The sequence below is a fragment of the Pipistrellus hanaki genome (genome assembly GCF_964339955.1).
Source record: "Pipistrellus hanaki genome assembly, chromosome: 5".
Classification (NCBI taxonomy): domain Eukaryota; kingdom Metazoa; phylum Chordata; class Mammalia; order Chiroptera; family Vespertilionidae; genus Pipistrellus; species Pipistrellus hanaki.
In genome coordinates this window covers 80,563,295-80,586,034 of record NC_140507.1, presented here as the reverse complement: position 1 = coordinate 80,586,034, position 22,740 = coordinate 80,563,295, and the positions used below count along the sequence as shown (strand labels likewise).

The 22,740-nt window shown below is 58.5% G+C and overlaps 3 protein-coding genes across 9 annotated transcripts; 1 reads left to right on the top strand and 2 right to left on the bottom strand.

Annotated features, from left to right (window-relative positions):
• The first annotated feature begins 2,038 nt into the window (after positions 1-2,038).
• On the top strand, positions 2,039-11,178 carry NR2F6 (nuclear receptor subfamily 2 group F member 6). Its single transcript, XM_084883779.1, has 4 exons — positions 2,039-3,013; positions 6,672-6,766; positions 8,955-9,521; positions 10,426-11,178. The coding sequence occupies exons 1-4, from the start codon at positions 2,730-2,732 to the stop codon at positions 10,698-10,700; spliced, it is 1,221 nt and encodes a 406-aa protein (XP_084739905.1). The 5' UTR covers positions 2,039-2,729; the 3' UTR covers positions 10,701-11,178.
• A 985-nt stretch (positions 11,179-12,163) lies between these two features.
• On the bottom strand, positions 12,164-14,553 carry OCEL1 (occludin/ELL domain containing 1). 6 transcript variants are annotated; one of them, XM_084885442.1, is made up of 6 exons: positions 14,438-14,553; positions 13,919-14,095; positions 13,638-13,828; positions 13,263-13,431; positions 12,977-13,030; positions 12,164-12,557 (listed from the first exon to the last, which is right to left on the bottom strand). In XM_084885442.1, exons 2-6 carry the CDS (start codon positions 13,994-13,996, stop codon positions 12,435-12,437), a joined length of 615 nt encoding a protein of 204 aa, XP_084741568.1. In that variant the 5' UTR covers positions 13,997-14,095; positions 14,438-14,553; the 3' UTR covers positions 12,164-12,434. The 6 variants fall into 6 exon arrangements, with proteins under 6 accessions (XP_084741568.1, XP_084741569.1, XP_084741570.1 ...); XM_084885443.1 differs by having other exon boundaries at positions 13,263-13,428; XM_084885444.1 differs by having other exon boundaries at positions 13,638-13,780.
• Positions 14,554-17,926: 3,373 nt separating this feature from the next.
• On the bottom strand, positions 17,927-21,718 carry USE1 (unconventional SNARE in the ER 1). Of its 2 annotated transcripts, XM_084883218.1 has the most exons (8): positions 21,468-21,718; positions 20,870-20,919; positions 20,631-20,709; positions 20,392-20,544; positions 19,658-19,670; positions 19,220-19,247; positions 18,773-18,941; positions 17,934-18,543 (listed from the first exon to the last, which is right to left on the bottom strand). In XM_084883218.1, exons 1-8 carry the CDS (start codon positions 21,567-21,569, stop codon positions 18,361-18,363), a joined length of 777 nt encoding a protein of 258 aa, XP_084739344.1. In that variant the 5' UTR covers positions 21,570-21,718; the 3' UTR covers positions 17,934-18,360. The 2 variants fall into 2 exon arrangements, with proteins under 2 accessions (XP_084739345.1, XP_084739344.1); XM_084883219.1 differs by lacking the exons at positions 19,220-19,247; positions 19,658-19,670 and having other exon boundaries at positions 17,927-18,543; positions 20,339-20,544; positions 21,468-21,598.
• Between the last annotated feature and the right edge of the window lie 1,022 nt (positions 21,719-22,740).

The window sequence follows — 22,740 nt, the reverse complement described above, 5'->3', positions numbered from 1 at the left end:
GGAGGGGCGGGGGCTGGTTCCCAGGCCTCCCAGAGCCGCGTCTGGCTGTTCCCACGGATGCCCCCGCGGCAGATGGGCCCAGACCTCTTTGTCCCTGGTCCTCAGCCGCCACAAGGTCAAATGTCACCGCGGGGCCACGGGCAGGGGTCAGGGGGGTGGATCTGGACCTCAGCTACCCCCACTTGCAGGCGGGGCCCCGGGGGTGCGTGGCCAGTGGAGCTACCGGGCAGGGGGCAGGGCAGCCCTTGGGGTTGGACCTACTGGAGGGTCTGGGACCTGCAGCAGATCTTCTAACTTTACTCTCCAGGCCAGCCCCAGCCAGTCACTTCTGAGCCTCCTGCCCCAGACTCGTGTCTCTCAAACCTCCCTACCCCACCTCCTCCCTTCCCCAGCCCTGCTCTCATTCTCCTTCCTGATCCTTCTCTCCCTCCCTTCTAAGTCTCCCTTTCTGAAACCCCTGTCCTCCCACCAAGGATCCTGGAAGATCTATCTAAGCCAGGGAACTAGGATCCCTGTCCTCACCCCAAATAACTAGTCAGCACCCCCACCTTCCAGGCAGCCCCAGAACCGAAGGTCCTCTCTAACCACCCAGGCCCCCCTTCCTCCCCAGCAAGGCTCACAGAGCAGAAGTCCACTCTAGTTAGACGCATGGCAAGTCCTTGCTCATCTGACCCTAGTCCTTCTTGCTCTCTGTGCCTGCTGAAACCTTCCCCACCTTCCTCCCGCCCGGCCCACCCTGGGAGGCCCAGAGCCCCGGAGCTGGAGGACTGAGCTGGCCTTCCCAGGGCCTCGGTACCCCTTTAAGTGCTGCAAGATTTCTAAGCAACCCCCTCCTTCCCAGGATGCTTCTTCGGATGTCTTCTGGAGAGGAGGTGCCTGTCCCCAGGGGCAGAGGGCACTGCTTTCCTGCCTCGTGTCTGGCTCTGGGCAGGGCAGGGCAGGGCAGGGCACGGCAGGGCAGGAGAAAAGGCTTGGCGACTGGACCTCAGGGACTCCAAGGTGAAAGGTGAAAGGAAGGGCTTTTCCAGCGGGTTAAACGTTAACCGTTAACAAGCCCAGCGCTGGGGGCTCCCGCCGCTCCCGCCAGAAGCAGCCTGGGAGCATTCAAAAGGTGTTTAATAAGTGCTGGCTGGCTCCGGTCCAGGGCCTGGGTGGGGTTGTGGGAGGTTTTGCTGGCGGAAGGCAGCTGGGAGGAGAGACATCTGCAGTCCAGCCGGCCGCCTGGCCAAGCCCTCTCTATAAAGCACAGGACAAAAAGGAAATTAAAGGGGAAGGGGAGGTGGGCATTCCTGTCGCCTCTAACCTCGCCGGGCGGTGGTGGTGGGCGACCTGCTCCCAGAGGCCTGAAATTCCGGCGAGGGGCCCTCTGACCTGGCGTCCCTGCCGGCCGCCCACCTCCACAGCCCTTCCCCCTGGATATTCCGAGCACCAGGTGTTCGCCGGAGCAGAGGCTGGGCGGGAGGGGGCCGGACGCGGCGACTTACTGGAAGAGGAGGCAAACACAATCCATTTTGCAACCGTGCAATGCCCCAGGGTGTCCGGGCGTGAGCGCGCGAGTGTGTGCATTGCATACGGGCATGGCCCCCTCCCCCGGGGTGCAGCCGGACCCCGTTATTGCATGTGCCGGGAATGTGGGGCTTCCGAGCAGCGCCTAGAGGGCAACGGAGCGAGGCAACCTACAACACAGGAGGCGGAGGGGAGGGCTTTGAAAGGTATCCGGGCGAGGCTGCGGAAAGGCTGAGGGCGGCCGCTGCCCGGGTCCGGCCGCGGCCGGGCAGGGGTTAAGGCTGGAGCGGGCGCGGACGGGGCGGGGACGCGGAGGGGGAGCCGGAGGGGAAGGGTCAGGCCCAGCCGAGCGGCCCCGCGCTCCGCCCCCGCCCCTCCCGCCGGCGCCGGGCGCCGCGCACGGCCACCCATGCCCTTATAAGGGCGGCCGTCGCCGGGGCAACGAGCGCCCGCCCCCAGCCCGCGGCGCGCGCCCCTGCCCCCGCCCCCGCCCGCCGCCCCGCGGATGGAACGCCGTGTGTCAAACCGGCCGCAGCGCGAGGCCGGCGCACGGGGTCGGCGGCGGCGGCGGCGAGAGCGAGGCTCGGGCCCGAGCTCAGGCCCAAGCCTGGCGTGTGCGGCCGCGGCGGGGGCGGCAGCTCGGGAAGCGCCGGCCCGCGGCCCCGCAGGCCCCGCGCGGCCGCCGGGGGCCCCCAGCGACCCGGGGGGCGCGGCGCCCGGCCCCGGCGCGCGCCCGCCGCCCATCCCCCTCGCCGCGGGCGGCCGCGCAACTTGCGGCCAAACTTTCCCCCCGGCCTCCCGCGCCCGGATGGCGGCCCGCTGAGTTGGCCGCAGCTACCCGGCCGAGAGGCCGCCAGGCCGGAGGGCGCCCCGCGTGCAGCCCGGGCCGAGCCATGGCCCGCGCGCCCCCGGCGGGGCCACAGGGCGGCGGGGCGCGAGTCCCCGGGGCCCCCGGCCCGCGCCGCTAGCGGCCCCCCCGCCCCCCGGCCCCGGGCCCGGCCCCGCGCACGCGTGGGAAAGTTGGCCTGGAACCGGCCCGACCAGTTCCGCCCGGGCGGGCGGACCGGCCGCAGGAAGTTGCTGAAAAACTTTTTTTGGGGGTGCAGCCGGTACCCCCCGCGCGCCGGGACCGGATGCGCACCGGGTAGGGTCCCCCCGGGCCGACAGGGGTGCCCGGCGGGAGGCGCGCGGAGGGGGCGCCCCGGCCCCGCTGCCTGGGGGCTATGGCCATGGTGACCGGCGGCTGGGGCGGCCCCGGCGGCGGCGGCGACACGAACGGCGTGGACAAGGCGGGCGGCTACCCGCGCGCGGCCGAGGAGGACTCGGCCTCGCCCCCCGGCGCCGCCAGCGACGCGGAGCCCGGCGACGAGGAGCGGCCGGGGCTGCAGGTGGACTGCGTGGTGTGCGGGGACAAGTCGAGCGGCAAGCACTACGGCGTCTTCACCTGCGAGGGCTGCAAGAGCTTCTTCAAGCGCAGCATCCGCCGCAACCTCAGCTACACCTGCCGGTGAGCCCCCTCCCCGCCCGCCCGCCGCCTGCACCGGCCTGGCCCGCCCGGCTGGGCCCTGACCTGCCCGGTCACCTTGGGCCTGGCGCTGACCTTTCTGGGCCTCCACCCCCCTTCCGAGATAAGGGCACAGCCCCCTGGCCCCCGGTCCATCCCATTCCTGGCATGGCGTATACAGTCGGCGCAGTGTGGATGCAGTTCCTCCCATCAGGTGGTCCCCTTGAGTCTTCCGCCCCCGTTCCCTGCTCCTCCGTCCCTCGCTTTAAAAAAAAAAAAAAAAAATTTTTCCGTAGAGGGGTCATCTCCGTGGGAAGAGGGGCTGGGGTGCTGTCAAGGGTGGGATCTTAACCCCTTGGGAATGGTCGTGCAGAGACCCCCGCGGGAATCGAACGTGGAACTTGGACTGTGCTGCTCGGCGCGTCCAGGGGCCATTGTCTGCGGCCGCGGGGATCGATACGGCGCGCCCTTGGGGTCAAATATCACTTCCAAAGTCGCTCCGGCCAAAGGGAGGCCTTGATGAGAGTGAGGCCCGGGTGGCACAGGGCGGCCGCCCTCGCGTGGAGGACCCTATTGTGGGGGAGCGGGGCAGGCCTGTCGGTGGGCACCCGCCCCGGGCTCACCCTGGACCGTGGGTCACCGGAAACCGCCGCTGGAGGGGAGGGGGCGGGAGAGGATGGGGAGGGCGGCTGGATTTGACCGCACCTCTGCCGCTCCGCCCCAGCAGCCTGGAGCGGGATGAGACCTGAGGCTCCTGGAAAATCCCTGACACTTAGGTGGCCCCACTGGGGGCCCGGGGTGTACGTTTCTGGGAAGGCCTGGGCTGGGCTGGGTGGAGTCTCAATTGAGAGGGGCTTTGCCCAGCGCTGGTCCCCTTCCTACCGCTCTTGGGTGAGCATTTCCCCCACTTCATGGACCAGCCCCTGCTCTGAGCCTGCATGAACATGCCTGGGCTCTGCTGAACCAGTGTGGGGAGCCCCACTCCCCGTACGCACAAAACTGAGGCTCAGCAAGGTCCTGGTGTCCGTTCTGGGTCACCCAAGGGGAGAACCTGCCCCGGTTGGGGTTTAGTAAAGGGAACTATGGGGTGGGGAAGGGAGGGTGACCAAGTTGGGGTCAGGGTCCTTCCAGGAAAGGCTTGCTGGGTGGGTCCCTGGAGTTTGGCCCCAGGTTTGGGGTGGGCTTGTCTGGTGTGGCTGTGTGTGTGTGTGTGTGTGTGTGTGAGAGAGAGAGAGAGAGAGAGAGAGAGAGAGGGAGGGAGGGCGGGCTTCCTCCCTCCTCCAGTGCTAACTGGGCCACCAGTCTGGCCTCATTCTTGCTGCTGGAATAACTGCCTGCTTTCTGGCCAGGTCTTTGGGGAGGGCAGAGGAGGGGCGCAGGCAGTTTTGAGGTCCCAGAGGTTCCCTGAGGGTGGGAGTTGCCTTGTTGGGGCGGCAGGTCCTTTAGGAGCTCAGGGCTGTGTCACCAGGTGAAGTCACTGCCCTTCAGGGAAGTTTCTCAGGCCCATGCTGGGTGGTGTGATGTCAGCCCCCAGGGAGACAGCTCCCAGCCCGGCCCTCTCTCTCCCAGCCCGATGGCGGCACAGTGAGACGCAGAGCAGCCAGCCTGCGGAGTCGGGGCTGGGCCCAGGGAGAGCTGGGTCTGGGGTCCCAGGAGGGAACAGGGGCTCTGCCTGAGGGTCAGGGAGGGCTGCCTGGAGGAGAGCAGCGGGATGGGCCCTAAAGCAGGAGGGTTTGGTCCAGGCAGACGCCCGAGGCAGGTTGGGGAGCATTGTTGTAAGATGAGACCACCAGGCCTGGAGAGAAGGAAGCTGAGTGGGCCTGCAATGCCGGACCGAGGGCCACAGGGAGCGGTGGAGGGTGTGTGACAGGGGAGGGCTCTAATCAAATTGAACGGGAAGCCAGAAGTCCGGGAGGAAGCTTAGTTAGGCCCCCGGGGTCGAGCCAAGCATGTGCTTGTTAGGTGGATCTTTAAACTTTCCGTGTCCCCATCTGGAGGACCAGGAGAGCAGTCCTGACTCCAGAGCTGGGGAAGTTGAAGCAGAAGGTTCCAGGCCTCCCCTGAGGTCAGGGGCCCCCAGCTGGGCCCCTGCCTGCCTGCCTGCCCACCCACCCTGGGCTTGGCTGTTTCCAGCCGGCTGCCCCCAGCCTGCTGCCTAGGACCCTCCCACTGCCTGCCTGCTGGGCTTTGTTCTGGTTCTGCCTGAGCTCCCTCCGCCCTAGCAGGGCCTCCTCGGGGGCTGGGGCTGTTTAGGGGCAGAGGCCTGCTCCCGGAGGCTGCCACTTGCAGGATCCAGGCTCTCAGGCTCTCCGGAGCCTCAGCCCTTCTAAAGCTGCTGCTGGCACTCCGTGCCGGGGCCGAGGGCCTGCGGCCTGACACCTTCCCCCAGCCCCTCAGGCGGCCCTCCCCGCGCCTGACCCCGTCCTGTCTCGGTGAAGAAGTTGCTGCAGGAGGGTCAGGGCTGCATGTTCGGCTGAGAGGGGTTTGATTTTTAACTTCATTAAGTGATTTACTCTGACTTTCTCGGGATGAACTTGGTGCTCAGCTGGAAGCTAGGGGGTGCCTAGGTGTCGTTCCCCCCCCCCCCCCCTGGTCTGGGCTCAGCCCTGGGACCAGGGTGGAGAGAGTCACAGAGGGGCAGGGCCAAGGGGAAGAGATGCTGGGGACATATGAAGGACGGGCTCCTGAGCCCTCTTGCTTGGGGTTGACTCTGGACAGGGAGCTCCCTGCCTCACAGGGCCCGCCCCCCTGTCCCAAACCTGGGAGCGGCAACAAGGATCCCAGAAGGAAGTTTCTTGGGCTCGGTTAGGAGTTGGAAGGTCTTTCCAGAGGAAGAGACGTGGGTGTGGGGTTTTAAAGCAGGGACAGGGGTTCGTTCACTCATTCATTCATTGGTGATGGCCTTGTGCAGGGTGATAATGCTGGGACCCCATAGAGGACTGGCTCTGGCCTGGCCTGGCCTGGCCTCGCCTCTACTTGGTTAGTCAACTCAGAACGCCCAGCTCCCTGACCATGTACTTCTCTGCTCTCACATTACCCCTGGGACAAAGACCCACCGCTCAGTCTGTCAGTGACTACATAAAATGAAACTGTTTAGGCCTCCATATTTTCACATTTCCAACCTTTTTCTCTCGTTGCACTCTGCTTACAATTGCCTTTCCATTCACCTGGGGAACTATTCATCCTTCAAAACCCAGTTCCAACACCTTCCCTGGTGTGCTAGTCTACTTTGCCATAGACTCCTATTCATCCAGCACCACCCACCACCAATTGTCCTTTCCTCTTCTTTTTTTAAAAATTGATTTCAGAGAGGAAGGGGGAGGGGCAGAGAGATAGAAACATCAATGATGAGAGAGAATTACTGATTGGCTGCCTCCTGCACCCACACTGGGGATTGAGCCCGCAACCTGGGCATGTGCCCTGACCAGGAATCGAATCATGACTTCCTGGTTCATAGGTCAAAACTCAACCACTGAGCCATGCCTCTTTGTAGACCTGCAGGCTTAACCTTGATGCCCCTTTGGGGCTGCCTACCCAGCCTGGGGTGGGTGCAGTGCCAGTGTTTCCCAGGCGCAGCCTCCAGAGCTGGCTCAGAGGGTAGTCTGAGGAGCTGAATGTGTGTGTCACGGTGAGCCGCATGGTGGCCTCTGCATGCCCACAGGTCTAATCGTGACTGCCAGATCGACCAGCATCACCGGAACCAGTGCCAATACTGCCGCCTGAAGAAGTGCTTCCGGGTGGGCATGAGGAAGGAGGGTGAGTCTCTGCGGGGGCGGGGCAGCCAGCGGGTAGACAAATGGCCTGCCTTCACTCCCTCTCCGGGGTCTGGTGCCTGCTAATCTCGTTACCACCCATCTGAGATCCCACGGGTCTCAGTTTGGCCCAGGGCTTGAGGAATCCAATTACCCGTGGTGCCTTGTGGCTGCGCAGGAGCTGGGGCTGACGTAGGGCTGTTCTCCAGCCTCCCTGGCTCAGAGGCAGGTGCTCTGGCCCTGACATCCCAGTGACCTCCCTGCCCCGTCCCCTAGCCCGGCCACCTCTCTCTGAACAAGGACATATTTTTTTATTTGACTTTCTCTCCCTCCCACTCCACCCCGGCTTTATGTTTGCCCAAGGCAGGAACTTGCCTGATTAAGTCAAAGGGCAGCCTGTCCTTCCTCCTGACCCCTGGCCCCGGGAGCCGGAGGGAGGCCCAGCCTTTTGTCTCTGCCCTGGGGCTGTGGGTGGAGATACGCTGGCAGTGGGGCCTAGAACTCCACCCTGGGAATTGAAGTGGAATGCAGAGACTTCCACCGGGAGCCTGGGGCTCCAGAACAGAACTAACCCCATGCTGGGAGTCGTGTTTCCGCCGGACTCTCCTGGCGGAAGAGTTCTTCTCTGCGTTTAAATGGAGTTTTTTCCTCGTCTGCAGTTGGTTTCTTCTCTGCTGGGCTTCTAGAAGAAGCTAGGAATGGCTACTCAAACTGTCTCTTAAACCAGGCGTTGGCAAACCCCTTAGTCAACAGAACCAAATATCAACAGTACAACGACTGAAATTTCTTTTGAGAGCCAATTTTTTAAAACTTAAACTTCTTCTAACGCCACTTCTTCAAAATAGACTCGCCCAGGCCGTGGTATTTTGTGGAAGAGCCACATTCGAGGGGCCACAGAGCCGCATGTGGCTCAATGAGCCTCAGTTTGCCGACCATCTGATTGGTCCCTTTGGTCCTTTTAAGTCTGAGTGACTGTCCTGCCTCCTTCCCCCACTTGGGTTTGCCTCCACTGTCCATTGGACCTAAACCCCCCTGTGCTTCAAACCAGGGCCAGCTCTGTCTCAGGAGTGGGTGCCATCCTAATGGCAGCTCATGTCCCAAGTGCAGTCCTACCTCGGCCTTGGCCTGGGCGCTTCCTTCTGCCTGGCTTCCCCCCGCCCTTCCGTTAAGGTTTGCTTAGATAGCACCTCCTCAGAGCAGCCTTCCTGACACCCTCCCCCTCCCATCTGCTCCATGGCAGTTCGGCCAGAAGTTCATGAAGGTGGCAAGACAAGTCCTGCCAACCGGTTAACACACAGCCTCTGCCTGGCACCCAGGCCAGTCTGCCTCTCTTCCCACCTGCCTGGTCACTGGGGACACTGGCTGAGGCCAGCAGTGAGCCCTCTACCTCCTCCCGCCAAGACTGCTGACGGCAGTAATGTTTATTGTGCGCCCAGGACTGTCTGAGATTCCATTCTCAGCGCTCGGGCAACTGCAGTGACCCAGACAGACAGGTCCTCTCGGGGGCCATGACCTGGGGGCGGGGCTGGGAGCTAGAGAAATGATGCCCTTTCCATAGGAGAGATCACTTGCTTTAGGGACAAGCTGGCCAGGGACCCAAGTCCTAGGAAAGTATCCCCTCCCTGGCCCCATTTTCAGCTCTGGGACTCCCATGATTGACAGATAGGGGTATGATTGACAGGTCAAGCCTCCTGACTCCTGAATGGAGCTCACGCAGGCCAGTGGGAGAGGGCCAGGCATGCCCCCGTGGTCCCATTCCCACCCGGAAGCCCCCCTCGGTCTTCTCTGTAGGAAGTTGGTGGGATTGGGGCTGGACAAGGGCTCAGGCTGCAGGACGGAATCCCTGGCCTCCCAACAAGCTGTGCGCCCAGGGGGTGGGGTTTTAGGGGAAGGCTCCGTGTGGTGGGGTTTAGAGGGGAGGGGCTGAGTAACCAACTGATCACTTTGTCTTTTCCCCTTTATTTCCCCCCCCCTCCCCCCCAATGATTCTCTGGATATCCACTTTTCCCTATTCCATCCCTCCTCCTCCTGGCCCTCTCTCCCCCTCTCCCCTCCCCCTGTTCCTTCACACCCCCCCTTCCCCATTTCCATCATCCCTCCCCCACTCCTAACCCTCATCCCTTCTCCCTTTCCTGTCTCTCCATCTCCTGTCCTCCCTCTCCCCTCCCTCTGCCCATCTCCGCCCCTCCCAGCGGTCCAGCGTGGCCGCATCCCGCACTCGCTGCCCGGCGCCGTGGCCGCCTCCTCCGGCAGCCCCCCGGGCTCCGTGCTGGCTGCCGCCGTGGCCGGCGGGGACCTCTTCCCGGGGCAGCCGGTGTCGGAGCTGATCGCGCAGCTGCTGCGCGCCGAGCCCTACCCGGCAGCCGCGGGGCGCTTCGGCGGCGGCGGCGGCTCCTCGGGCGCCGTGCTGGGCATCGACAACGTGTGCGAGCTGGCGGCGCGGCTGCTCTTCAGCACCGTGGAGTGGGCGCGCCACGCGCCCTTCTTCCCCGACCTGCCCGTGGCCGACCAGGTGGCGCTGCTGCGCCTGAGCTGGAGCGAGCTGTTCGTGCTCAACGCCGCGCAGGCCGCGCTGCCGCTGCACACGGCGCCGCTGCTGGCCGCCGCGGGGCTGCACGCCGCGCCCATGGCCGCCGAGCGCGCCGTGGCCTTCATGGACCAGGTGCGCGCCTTCCAGGAGCAGGTGGACAAGCTGGGCCGCCTGCAGGTGGACTCCGCAGAATATGGCTGCCTCAAGGCCATTGCGCTGTTCACACCTGGTAAGATGAGCTCGGGTGTGTGTGTGTGTGTGTGTGTGAGTGCGGAATGGGACAGTGGAGGAGGTGATAGAGGTGGTGTGGAGATCCCAGGTCTCCCTAAGAACTCTGACTCTGGCCCCCAGGCCCCAGGCTGGGTCTGAACTGGCTCCACAGCCTCTCTCCCTGATTTTTGGGCTCCCTGTGACACCCCCCTCTCCCACTCTCCATCCCTTCATCAAAGAGGCCCGATACCTGGTTTCTGTGTCTCCAGACCTCTGACCCAGAGTCCCCAGCCCGGTCCTAGGGCAGCCCCAGGGCTGACTGGATTGGGAAGGGCGTGGCTTGAGGTCCTTCCCATTTGGGAGGGGCAAGGCTGCCCTAGTGCTCTCCCTGCCAGGTGTGACCATCCAGCCGTCAAAGCCCCACCGAAGGGCCCGGTGGCACCGCTGCCTCTGTACCAGGAGGGGCCCAGACCCCCTAGGCGTTTCTTGGGGCCAGGGATGCAGGGACCGGACCCGGCCATTCGGGAGGTGGCGCTCATGTGAAATATACAGCTCTGCCTTCCTTCTTCCCTAGAAGACTCCTCCCCCCACCTTCTAGACACTGTCACATTTACTCAAGCCCCAGGCCCCTGCGGGCCTTGCCTTCCTCCCCACGGCCCCTTCCCAGCCCCCTCTTTCCCTTGAACTTGATTAGAACTTGTCTCCCTGACAAGGCCTCTGTTATGAGGTACCATTGCCTGCACCCTTGTGTTACTGTCCTCAGAAGAGGCTACCTCCGTATTTTTTGAGAGCCACCACTGCCTTAGATACCCCCATTTGTGACCCAGGTCCTGAATGCCCCTCTCCCTCCACATCCACATCCCCCGTGGTGCCCCTGTGCCCGCCATGTCCTGCCCCGCCTGACCTTGCCCTTGTCCTTCCAGATGCCTGTGGCCTTTCGGACCCGGCGCACGTGGAGAGCCTGCAGGAGAAGGCGCAGGTGGCGCTCACCGAGTACGTGCGGGCCCAGTACCCATCCCAGCCCCAGCGCTTCGGGCGCCTGCTGCTGCGGCTCCCGGCCCTGCGCGCCGTCCCCGCCTCCCTCATCTCCCAGCTGTTCTTCATGCGCCTGGTGGGCAAGACGCCCATAGAGACGCTGATTCGAGACATGCTGCTGTCCGGAAGTACCTTCAACTGGCCCTACGGCTCGGGCCAGTGACTGGACAGGGCCCGGCTCCGGGGCCGGGTCTTCAGACCTCAAGGGATGTGGCTGCTCGAGCCTCCGGGGGCGGACTGCCCAGACAGAGGACTCCAGCCTGTCTCCTCAGACTCCTATTTTTTAAAGACTGTGAAATGTTTGTCTTTTCTGTTTTTTAAATGATCATGAAACCAAAAAGTGACTGATTGTCCAGGCTCTGGCCTTGTCCTCCACAGAACCTCCTGGCCAAGATGGGGGAGGAGCTGAGGTTCTGGTCCTGGGACGGTCCGTCCCTCGGTGCCTCCGGCAGGAACTCGTGGATGGTGGGTTGGCTTCCCCGCTGTGAGGGGCAGAGGCCTGGTGTCGGCGGGAGGGGCAGCCGAGCCAGGAAGGAGTTGCAGGTACCAGGCGGCTTCTTCTGGACACGTGATCCACGTTGGACACTACATAGTGAATGAATCAAGGCCAATAATAAAGGCATTTCCTACCTGCAAACAAAGTTTGTCATCTCTCCCCCGCCCCCCTGTTGATTTTTAAAAAAGTGGACGGAAGGGAGGGAAGAGGTGAGGGAGGGAGGGAGAAACATGTATGTGATCCATTGGTTGCCTCCCACATGTACCCCAGCTGGGGCTGGGGATTGAACCTGCAACCCAGGTACATGCCCTTGACTGGGAATTGAGTCCACAGTCCTTTGGTGCATGGGCTGGTGCTCTAACCACCGAACCATACTGGCCAGGGCTCTGTCATCTTTTGAGGGGAAGGGAGCCTACCATGGAAACCCACTCCCACCGCCTGGAAAACCCACAGCCTAACAGTAGCCCTACTTGCTCTTTGTGTTGGACCCTGTTGTAGGGAGCCGGTTTGGGGTTGGGAGGGGCTGAGGTCAGCCAGTGAGTCTATAGGAGTTAAGCCGAGCAGATGCTCAGGTAAAACTCAGACTCTGGCTTCAGAGAGTGAGCCTCAAGGGTTCATGCCCTCGACCCAACACCTCACTGTTTTTTGGCCAGCCCTTAGTCATGGCGTCCGGGACCCTGTGTCCCTGGGTAAAACTGCCCAGCGGCAATCACTGTTCAGCTTGCAGTGCTCACAAGTGGAAAATTGCAGGGACCCATTTATCTGGTTGGCCTCAGGGCCTCCTGTAGGATCCTGGCTGCGCCTGCCCCCTTCAGGTGGTCCCCAGCATTACATCCCATGCATTCTGTAGAAGGCTACCCCAGCAAGACTACTCTAAGGTCCTTTGCCTCCATTACTGGACCTGCGGAAACTCCTGGCCCCTGGGGGTCCCCAATCACTTGGCCCCTCACTTTTCCCCCAGAACGGGCCACTGGAGGCTCTGGAGGAGAGGGAGCCTCCTGAACAGATAAGGGGTCATACCACACTTGGAGACCCTGAACATGGCCTTGTCTCAGAACCTTCATTTTTTCCCCCCTCTGCAACATGGGAGAACAATTTTTTTTGGTGACAACAGAGTGTTAAGCATAGTATATATTTAAGAAATGTTTATTCCTTTGGGATTGGAAACAGGACCTGCTTCCAGAGGGTGAGTTGAGATCTAGGGTCCCCATGGGGTCAGGGCTGGGGGTCCTGGGAAGAATTCCTGGAGTAGGAGGTCATCAGGACCAAGACACAAAGGCTGAGGCATTTGCAACCAGGGAAGGCTACCCTAGGCCAGGGAGAGAGCAGGAACTAAGCCTGGGAGGTAGAAGGAGGAGTGAGGGCAAGTGGGACCGGCCCTCCTCCCACCAGACAGGATGCTCAGAAGTACACAGAGCCCTCGCTGTCTTCTCGGTTGTCGAATTTCTGGATCTGTGTCTTGAGGTGCCTCAGTTTTCCCTTCAGGTAACGGCAGCGAGCCTGTTTGTCCAGAAAGCCGGGGTCCTGGGTAGGATGAGAAGCAGGGAAGTCCTTGTGGTAGTCTGGCCTGTGGCCCTCAAGCTGCTTGGCCGTTTTATTTTATTATGTTTTTAAATATATTTTATTGATTTTTTACAGAGAGGAAGAGAGAGGGATAGAGAGTTAGAAACATCGATGAGAGAGAGTCATCGATCAGCTGCCTCTTGCACACCCCCTACTGGGGATGTGCCTGCAAGCAAGGTACATGCCCTTGACCGGAATCGAACCTGGGACCTTTCAGTCCGCAGACCGACGCTCTATCCATTAACCCAAACCGGTTTTGGCCTGCTTGGCCGTTTGCTTTTCCTCTCTGAGCCACGGCTTTCTTTCTGTGGAACTGGGCACTTAAGGGAGTGTCAGGGGAGCAAAGGCCAGGCTGTGGGATTCAGGAGGCCCTGACTCACCGTCCGCTTCTTCTCAAATTCTCTCCAGACTCTGGCGGCTACCTGAGCCTCCTTCTGTGAGGGGAGAGGGAGGAGGGGGACTGAGGGAGTGCTGGACCCAAGGAGAGATGGGGAAACTGAGGCTCAGAGAGACCCAGTGACCCATTTAGGGAGCACTTTAGGGCTGTGGTTCCAGTCCAGGCTGGAGAAGGAAGGGTTTGGGGATCTAGACCCAATGGGTGTGCTGAAAGCCAGGGTCTGGCCGCCCGGAAGGGCTGTGGGGCAAGGGTTTCACCTGGTTGCTGACCTGGCTGTGGGGTGGGGGCAGTGAGATCAGCAGGGCTTCCAGCTGCCTGAGCTTAGCCTGTGCGGAGCACAACTCCTGCTGGAGCTCCAGGAACTCGGAATACTGGTCCTGGAACACCGCGGCGTAGCAGCTCCGTTCCCTCTCACTGCTCACGGGCGGGTACTTTCTGCTGGGGGGAGGGGAGTGTGGGAAGCAGGACGGAGGGTGAGTGTAAAGAATCCCTGCCTTTCCCCCAATCAGTGTAAGTTTTTCTCCGCTCATGCTGGGCTCACTGCTCAAAATGTCCTTTTTTCTCTTATTTACTCACTTGTCAAGGCCCCAAACTCTGCCCCTTCACTGTCCCCAGACACCGGCAACCGCATGGGGGACACTCACAGCTCATAGTCGGGCACTGGGTGGGGCCTAGGCATATGCTCCCCAGGGATGGATTCAACAGGCTTCTTGGTGCCGGGGCGGGGCCGGGAGGGCAGTTCGTCCTCAAATACGATCTTCTTGGGCCGTGCCCTGTGCGCTCCTGGCTGCGGTTGGCACAGAGAACAGCGGACGCTGGTTCCAAATGAACCAGGCTGTGGGGAAGCTGGGATCCTTTAAACTGGGGGTAATGCATCCCCTGCCTAGGCTCTCGGCCTGGGGACCCTCCTCCAGCTCAGACTTACCGGAGGCCCTGGGCCAGGCGGGCGGAACTGCAGGTCCCCCCGGGAGCCGTGGGCGTGGGGGGGCTCCCGGGTGGGCATGGACCTCGGGAAGGAGCCGCTCGGGCGCCCCGAGGCCGACGGGCGGGTCCTGCGGGTGGCGCCGTGGCCCGCACGGGGCGGGGGTGGTCTGCGGGCGGCCTGTGAACGGAAGGAGGCACCTGAAGGGGGCGCCGCTGCAGGACCCGCCGAGAGGAACCTGTGACAGCCAACTCCCAGCCCCGGGGCGAGCCCCAGCGCCGCTGATTTGCATAGACGAACACGATTGGTCCTCAGAGCGCTCCGCCTGCGGAACCCGGAAAGGCGCTATGCAAATGAGCCTGACGCCGGCGCGCGGCGGGGCCGGCTGGGGTCAATCCCCGCGCTGCCCCGGGCTCGCCCGCGGCGGCGCCCGGAGTCCGCTGACGCCGCCCCCGAGGAGACCCCGGGGACCCCCGCCCGGGCTACCTCCCCCGACCGAGCGCCCGCTCCCGGCGGAGTCACCTGTCCCAGCGTCCGGAGCTCGGGGCTTGGGTCCCCTCTCGGCGCAGCCCGAGGACGAATTATGCCTTAACTGCAGGTTGGACCTAACTGGCGGGGACGCTCCGCCAGGCGGGGGCGGGGCTGGCGGGAGGGGCGGGGCTTGTGGCGAGGGGGCGGGGCCTGGCGACGCGGGAAGGGACTTCCAGCCCTAGGAAGACCCCGCCTGCCATGTGTTTGGGGCCGGCGAGGCACCCTCTCTGAGCCTCAGTTTTCTCTTCTGAACACAGGTGGCTTTGGCGAACTTGCACCCATCTGTTTACCAAGAAATTATATTTATAAAACATTTAAATAACTATTATAAAACATTTAAATGTTATAAAACATTTAAATATTTATAAAACATCTAAATAACATTTAAATAACTTTATATTTATAAAGTTCGAACAATAGAAAAGATGCATAGGGCAAACGTGAATGTCACATCCGCTCAGAGGCAGCATTTAGTTGTGTCTTTTTCTGGGGCGATCCTATTTCAATGACAAACAATACAAATATTTCCCTCACTACAGACAATACTACAAAGAATATTCACGTGCACATTCCTTTGGCCAGGTGTGCGAGGAAGCGGAATTGCCCCTGGAAGGCAGAGACCTCTGTGTTTTAATTGGGAAAGATCCTGTCAAGTTGTTTTTCGATGAGGTTGTTCTCTTATAACCAGCAATGAAACAGTGGTTTTCCCCAAACCTTTGCCACACTGATGTTAGCACGGTTTTCTGCAAATGTATTTTCAGATTTAAATCTCGCTTAATCTGGTAAGTGAAAAAATTTAGAAATCATTTGTATTTCTTTACTTATTTTCTGCAAATCTTTTTTGTCTTGTTGATTTTTTAGTAGCTCTTCCTATATCAGGGAAGTTAGTTTAACCAGGTAGTGTATCTTCTTTGATGCTGTTATAAATGGAAATGAATTTGTTTTATTATTTTTTTCACTTATTTTATCTTTTCCCCATCACCATTTATCCCTCGTCCACCTCCACCCACTCTAGGAAACTAATTTAAATATTCATGAAATCCCTTGTTAGTTTATTGAATTCTCTCATTAAAATAGCTTTTTAAAATGGTGAGGGAAGGAGCCCTGGCCATTGTAGCTCAGTTGGTTAAGCATTACCCCACGCACCAAAAGGTCAAGGGTTCAATTCCCAGTCAAGCCTGTGTTGTGGGCTTGATCCTCAGGAGCGGGCAAGCAGGAGGCAGGTGATCAATGTTTCTCTCACAGTGATGTTTTTCTCTCTTTCCTATCCTCTCTCTAAAAATCAATAAAAACATAGTAAAAAAAAATAAATGGTGATGGAAGGAGACTTGACTTGGGGTGGTGAACACAATACAATATACAGATGATGTATTATAGAATTGTACCCTTGAAACCTATATAATTTTATTAACCAATGTCACTACAATTAATTCAATAAAAATTAAATAAAATAAGCAAAAATACAAAATAGCTTTTGTCTTTCCTATAGTCCAGTGTTTCCCAAAGGGTGGTACGCGTACCCCCAGGGGTCCGGGAAGAGTCCGGTGGGGGTACGCGTTGCACCGGAGTTTGGTGGGGATATGCACTGCACCGTGCTTACCTGCGCCTAATTCTACGTTCTCATGAGTACGAGGGGTACTCGGCGTTACGAAAATTATAGAAGGGGTACACATATGTCAAAAGTTTGGGAAACACTGCTATATCATCTGTAACTATTTTGCCTCTTTCCTAGTTTCTCAGTCTCATGTATTTCCTTGTCCAGTGACATTGGACTCCTCCTGACAATGGTAAATCATTGGGGAGGTGGATGGGCCGGGGCATCCCCACCTCTTCACTGTGATGGCACAACTTTCATTATTTACCCATTAAACTCAATGCTGCCTTTGCCTCGAGGTTTTCCAATTAAATGAGGAGGGGAAAAAATAAAAAATCTCTTTCTTATTTTGTATACTATTTTGTATACTGTTCAGCAACAGTACAAAGTACCATTTCACCTTGTTGTTGTTTTTTAAATATATTTTATTGATTTTTTACAGAGAGGAAGGGAGAAAGAGAGAGAGTTAGAAATATCGACGAAAGAGAAACATCAGTCAGCTGCCTTCTGCACACCCCCCACTAGGGATGTGCCCACAACCAAGGTACATGCCCTTGGCTGGAATTGAACCTGAGCCCCCTGAGTCTGCAGGCCAATGCTCTATCCACTGAGCCAAACCGGTTAGGGCTTACTCTGGTTTTGTCTCCTGATGTATTCTTGTGGCTGTTTACAGACTCCCTAATACCAAACCACTCCTGGGTCTCAGGCATGAGTCTCTTTTAATATGTATATGTATGTATATTAGTATGATCTCTAAATGCATAATAATCTGGCCACTCAGTGTGTGTGTGTGTGTGTGTGTGTGTGTGTGTGTGTGTGTGTGTATGTATATATATAATTAATATGATCTCTAAATGCATAATAATCTGACCACTCTGACACTCTGAGTGGCCAGATAATTATGACCACCCCATCAGTACTTTCTTGGGCCACCTTTTGCCTTCATACTGCGGTGATTCTTCTTGGCATTGATTCCAGGAGATGTTGAAAGGTGATGGGAGGAATCTGACACAATGCCTGATGAGTAGCACTGCCCAGTTCTGTGAGATTTGATGGTTGTGGAACCAGCTGCTGATGGCTCTTTTAACTTCGTTCCACAAATGCTTAATTGGATTGAGATCTGCTGATTGTGGGGGCACCTAAGAAAGGTATAGTCTCCCTCATGTCCTTGAAACCATTTGCACAATACGAGCACCGTGGCATGGCGCATTGTCTTGCTGGAAGAAGCCATCTCCATTGGGATACTCCATCAACATGACAGGATGAACTTGATCAGCAATGATATTAGGTATGTTGTACTATTCTGACATTGTTCCACACGAATTAAAGGGCGCAAATCATGGCAGGAAAACATGCCCCAAACCATATCACTGCCCCCACCTGCTTGAAGGATTGTACTTATGCATGTGGGTGCATACTTTCATGCTGTTTCCACGAAATTCTCACTCTGCCATCTGCATGATGCAACTGGAAACGTGATTCATCGGACCACATGACATTTTCCCAATGCTCGACTGTCCAATCCTTGTGTTCCAGTGCGAATTGGAATAATGTTTTATCTTGGTAACTGCAGACAGCAAAGGTGTTCGAACAGGCCTTTGGCTTCCATATCCCATACGATACAGTGTACGGCTAAATAATGATCTTGATCTGGCCACTCAAGTGTGTGTGTGTGTGTGTGTATTAGAGGCCCAGTGCATGAATTCGTGCATGGTGGGGTCCGGTCAGCCTGGCCAGGGGGAGGGGACATAGGCGGTTGGCCGGTCTGACTGCTGGTCGAACTCCTGGTCGAGGGGACAATTTGCATATTAGCCTTTTATATATATATTTTATTGATTTTTTACAGAGAGGAAGAGAGTTAGAAACATCAATGAGAGAGAATCATCGATCAGCTGCCTCTTGCACATCCCCCCTACTGGTACAGGGGGGTTGATGAGTCACTACCCCTGCCCCCAACCTAATCTTCTCCCCCCTCTGCTCATGTAGTCTTTGTGACTCTCGGGGGCCTCCGAAGGCCTACCCATCTTGTCCACCCAAAGGGTACCTCTGGAGAGGGGTGGAGGGCAGTCAAAACACAGGAAGGGTTGGCCAGTCCGGGTCTTTTTATTTTTAAATATATTTTTATTGATTTTAGAGGGGAAGGGAGAGGGAGAGAGAGAGAAATATCAATGATGAGAATCACTGACTAGCTGCCTGCCTCCTGCATGCCCCCTACTGGGAATTGAGCCTGCAACCCGGGCATGGAATCAAACCCGGGCCCTTCAGTCCGCAGGCCGATGCGCTATCCACTGAGCCTAACCAGCGTGGGCCAGGCGGGTGTCTATTTGAGTTTGGGCATGATTCGGATGAAGAGGATCATGCTGATGAAAATGAAGCAGACGATGATAAGCATCGCCCAGAGCAGCCAGTTGACGGATTTCTGTGCGTGCTGCTCCAGCCGTTCGGATTCTGTCTTCAGCTTCTCCAGGTTCTGGTCGGCCATCTTGAGTGAGTGCGACAGGGTCTGCGGGGGAGAGTATAAAAAGGACTGGGGTCAGTGTGGACTCTCCCTACCGCCCTGGGGCAGGTCAGCACCTCTTGGCCCTGGCTGGTGCCGTTTCCTCAGCTGGGAATCTTGTCTGCTACCCGATTTGTTTATCCAGCCAAGTCCCAGCCAGTGCCCCTCCGGGGAAACCTTCTCCAATGCCCCAGGGCGGTAGCGGGAGGCGGCACAGTGCCCACAGTCCTCACACCTGGTTGTCCTTCTTGATGACACTCTGGGCGGCCAGTGTGTTGGTCTTAAGGCTCCGGGCCAGGCCTAGCATTTCTTCTGCCAGCTTCTCCTGGAGGTTCTGGTGCTGCTGCAGGACGAGGTCTAGCTCGGCTGCCGACTGCTTCTCATCCCTGGGACCTGCCACCCCACTGACCCCACACACGGTGGACAGGGAAACATGTGATGGGGGTGGGGGGGTGGGAGCGGTGGGGGAAGAGACAAACATGTTCTCAGGGAACCCAGAGGTATGGCTCCAGCCGCTGCCCCACTTGGGACTGTTTCCCCTTCTTCGCTTTGGCTTCTGGGTAAAGCATTCCCACAAGTGGCGTCTGATGGGTCACTGAGACGCTTGTGGTGGCTCCTCAGTGGCCCAAGGTTTGTCCAGCCCTCCTCCCCCCAGTGCTGCCCAAGGGCTGAGGACACTCACGTTCTCTTCCTCACATCCGGCTTGGGCTCTGGAAGAGGAACAGGCCACACAGAGAGGAGAGGATTGGTTCTCTGCATTCTGGCTTCTTGACCATCACCTGGGATGGGTCTGCTACACATACACCCTTTCCCAACCTGTCTGCTCCCAGCAGGCTCCTGATCACCCCTCAAAGCTCTAGCTCAAATGTCCTTTTGTCTGAGATGTTTTCCTCACCCCCATCTGGGCTTCCCCTGCCCCCACATCCCTCCCCCTGGTTTCCTCTGGGGACCACTTCCCCTGTCCCAGCTGCCCCTCCAGACATGACTTGGTAATGCCCCCAGGGACACTCCCTGGGCTGTGGAGGAGCCAGATGAGGCACAAGGGATGGGGAGCAGCAAGGTCACATGTTATGTCCCAGGCAGCTGGGACCTGAGTCTGGTTCTGCTCAGGGCACCTCACCTCCAGCAGAGTCCTGTGGGAAAAAGGGACAGGCAGGAGGTCACCTACCTTGTCATGCCCCCAAACCCGTCCATTCTGCTCTCACAACCTCTGTATCCTTAGGGCCCCGGGCAAGTCCCACAACCTCTGACCCTCAGTTTCCTAAACTATTAATTAATAATAACTACAGCTCAAGTTTTGAATGGTTTAGCTCAGTGGTCGGCAAACTCATTAGTCAACAGAGCCAAATCTCAACAGAACAATGATTGAAATTTCTATTGAGAGCCGAAAACCGACTTCTGCGCATGGGCCACGAAGTTCCAATCGCACTGTTACATGCACACCCACACGTGGTATTTTGTGGAAGAGCCACACTCAAGGGGCCAAAGAGCTGCATGTGGCTCGAGAGCCCCAGTTTGCCGACCACGGGTTTAGCTGATCCATGGAAAGTTCTCTGTCATCCTATTTTACAGATGAAAAAGTCTTGTCTGTCTGTGGCAGGGGGCAAGCCAGGAGCCAAAGCTTGCACTGGCCAATTCTGTGGCTTAACCAGACACGTGCACCTTTTGCCACGGACCAAACAAATTTCTCATCCCCTAGCAAAACCCTGACCAGAAAGACCCTGTTGGGAGGCCTTGTTTTATGGCCTAGGACACAGGCTCCTAGAGTCCCTGAATCTGATAGTATATCTTGTTCTGGCACCGAACTCCAGTCCCCGACGGAAGGGTTCCCCAGGACCAGGGAGGGTGCCCTACCATGCCCAGCAGCTCACTCCGCATCTCGCTGGTGTAGCGTGCCCGTGACTGCAGATGGACCGTCTTGGTGGCGGGCACCCGCTCCCTGGCAGTGGTTGGCACTCGGCCGGGGGCCAGGAACTGGTTGGCTAGTGCCTTCTCGGAGGAGGACGTCTACGGAAGAGGGAACAGGTCCTGGGGACTCAGGAGAGCCGGCTGAGGGCCGAGAAAGCTGAGAAAGAAGAGGTTCCTGCGCTCACCAGCTTCTCCGCCTGCAGCATCCCCTTCAGAAAGTCAACCTTGCGGGAATATTCATTGATCACTTCGGAGACCGGTTTGCTGGATGGCGAGATGCAAAAAGAGAAAACCTGTCCGCTGTCCCCAGTTCAGAGACAGATCCCAGCAAGGTCTGGAGCCTAGGGGTCCCCCTACAGACCCTGCTCCCCCCCCCCTCACCTCTGCCCTCCGGCATCAAGCCCTTCTGGCCGCCTGCACTCACCTTGTCTGGGCTTTCAGGGCCTGCAGCATGTCCTCCAGGGCTCCCACGTACTGGGGAGGAAGAGTGGGTGTCAGGCGGCACCCCCATTCCTCCCCATCTTTTATTTATTTATTTATTTATTTATTTATATTTTTAATTCCGGTATTTTATTGATTTTTTACAGAGAGGAAGGGAAGGGAGAGGAATAGAAAAATCAGAAAAATTGATGAGAAACATCGATCAACTGCCTCCTGCACACCCCGCACTGGGGATGTGCCAAAAACCGAGGTACATGCCCTTGACTGGAATCGAACCTGGGACCCTTGAGTCCGCAGGCTGACGCTCTATCCACTGAACCAAACCGGTTTCGGCTATTCCTCCCCATCTTGCTCGAAGGGGCAGAGCCAAGGAGGGGTTAGGGGCTGGACAAGGGAAGGGGCCATTGTTCAGGAGGCGGGGCCCGCTGAGCCCCAGGGACGAGGTGGACGAAGCGGGTGGACGTGGCGGCGCCCACCGCAGGGGCGTGGCCAGGGCGGCAGGTGGGGGGCGGGCCCGGCTGCCAGCCCCGGGCACCTCCCTGAGAGAGTCGAGCTCTAAGCGGCAGTGCAGGGCCCCGCACCTTCTCTAGTCGCCATTCGTCCGGGTCCCGCTTCTCTGCTGCCATCGCCTCGCAGCGGCACAGCAGCCGCACCAGGTTCAGCTCCAGCCTGGACGCAGCCATCACCGACCGGCGATGCCCGCCCCTTCCGCCGGCGCCGCCACGCCCCTTCCGCCCGCGCCCTCTTGAGGGCGGAAGTGCCTTCACTTGACCTGCTTCCGGGTGGGCGTGCCCGTCTCTTTCTCAGTCCCAGCTTTAAGGGAGTTAAGTCTTGTTACCTGGAGAGGCCATAGGGTCCGCATTTACGCAGGGCCGAACCTCCAGCTTCTTCGTGGCCATCTTGTTATAGACTGAAAAATTCCCAAGGCCAGCGCAGCAGCTGTGCATCATAAATTCCACAAGGCCAGCACGGCAGCCGCTGCACAGCTCATTAAATCAAGCTCCTTAAAAGCAGGATGTGCTGACCACTATCTGATACAAGAGGGTTCTGGCCAGGTGGCGGGAGGAGGAAGAGAGAACTGACATGTTAACTGTAAAAAATTAATTAGGAATTGCTGATGGCTAAAGGCAGATACCCGCTTCTGTACACGTAGCTTGCTTGCTTGCTAAGGGTGAGAAGCCTATATGAGCAAAAGGCTTCTAGAGCTTGGGGCTGCCGTCTGGTCCCATCGTCCCTGCATGAGCCGGCTGCAGACCCTGAGCAGGAAATAAACGCGCTTTTCTAAAAACTTTTGATCTGTGTCTGAGTGAGGCGTCTCTCCCGCTTCTCTGCTGCCATCGCCTCGCAGCGGCACAGCAGGTAGGGGACCAGGTAGGGCCTTCGGTATCAGGCGCACCAGGCTCTGCTCATTCCCACCCCCCACCCCCCCTTCAAAATTCCTCCACACACTCACTCCTGGCTGGGTTCTTCCCACACCCAAGCAGCCCTCCCCGAGGGGAGGAGGGAAGGGGTGAAGGCCTTGGACTTCGGAATCCATGGGTTGGGTTCCCATCCGAACGTATATGGTTATGAGCTTCTCGTTCACAACCCTGAATCTGACTCAGCCCTCCAGGCCTTTCTTGGGAAATGGCAGTGGGACAGTGTCGCTTCAAGGGGGAAACAGGCTAGCCCTTGGAGTCCCAGAGATGGGACTGGGTCACCCCTAAGGCTCAGACCCCCATGGAAAGAACCCAGGCCTAGTCCCCCAGGCCTCCCCGGGAGCCAAGGCTCCCCCTGAGCAGACAGGGCGAATGAAGATGGAGGCTCCACAGGGACAACCCTGGAGTGTAAATGTTTTATCTCCCCAGCCCCCAG

What these genes read in the sequence shown, in the direction of transcription:
- NR2F6 (XM_084883779.1), top strand. Translation starts at nt 2,730, where the DNA reads ATGGCCATGGTGACCGGCGGCTGGGGCGGCCCCGGCGGCGGCGGCGAC. An exon ending in GGTGGGCATGAGGAAGGAGG is followed by an intron (nt 6,767 to 8,954) that starts GTGAGTCTCTGC and finishes CGCCCCTCCCAG; the next exon opens with CGGTCCAGCGTGGCCGCATC. An exon ending in CATTGCGCTGTTCACACCTG is followed by an intron (nt 9,522 to 10,425) that starts GTAAGATGAGCT and finishes TTGTCCTTCCAG; the next exon opens with ATGCCTGTGGCCTTTCGGAC.
- OCEL1 (XM_084885442.1), bottom strand. Translation starts at nt 13,996, where the DNA reads ATGCCCACCCGGGAGCCCCCCCACGCCCACGGCTCCCGGGGGGACCTG. An exon ending in CGCCTGGCCCAGGGCCTCCG is followed by an intron (nt 13,829 to 13,918) that starts GTAAGTCTGAGC and finishes GCTTCCCCACAG; the next exon opens with CCTGGTTCATTTGGAACCAG. An exon ending in CCAGTGCCCGACTATGAGCT is followed by an intron (nt 13,432 to 13,637) that starts GTGAGTGTCCCC and finishes CCCTCCCCCCAG; the next exon opens with CAGAAAGTACCCGCCCGTGA.
- USE1 (XM_084883219.1), bottom strand. Translation starts at nt 21,569, where the DNA reads ATGGCTGCGTCCAGGCTGGAGCTGAACCTGGTGCGGCTGCTGTGCCGC. An exon ending in ACGAATGGCGACTAGAGAAG is followed by an intron (nt 20,920 to 21,467) that starts GTGCGGGGCCCT and finishes CTTCCTCCCCAG; the next exon opens with TACGTGGGAGCCCTGGAGGA. An exon ending in GCCCTGAAAGCCCAGACAAG is followed by an intron (nt 20,710 to 20,869) that starts GTGAGTGCAGGC and finishes CTCGCCATCCAG; the next exon opens with CAAACCGGTCTCCGAAGTGA.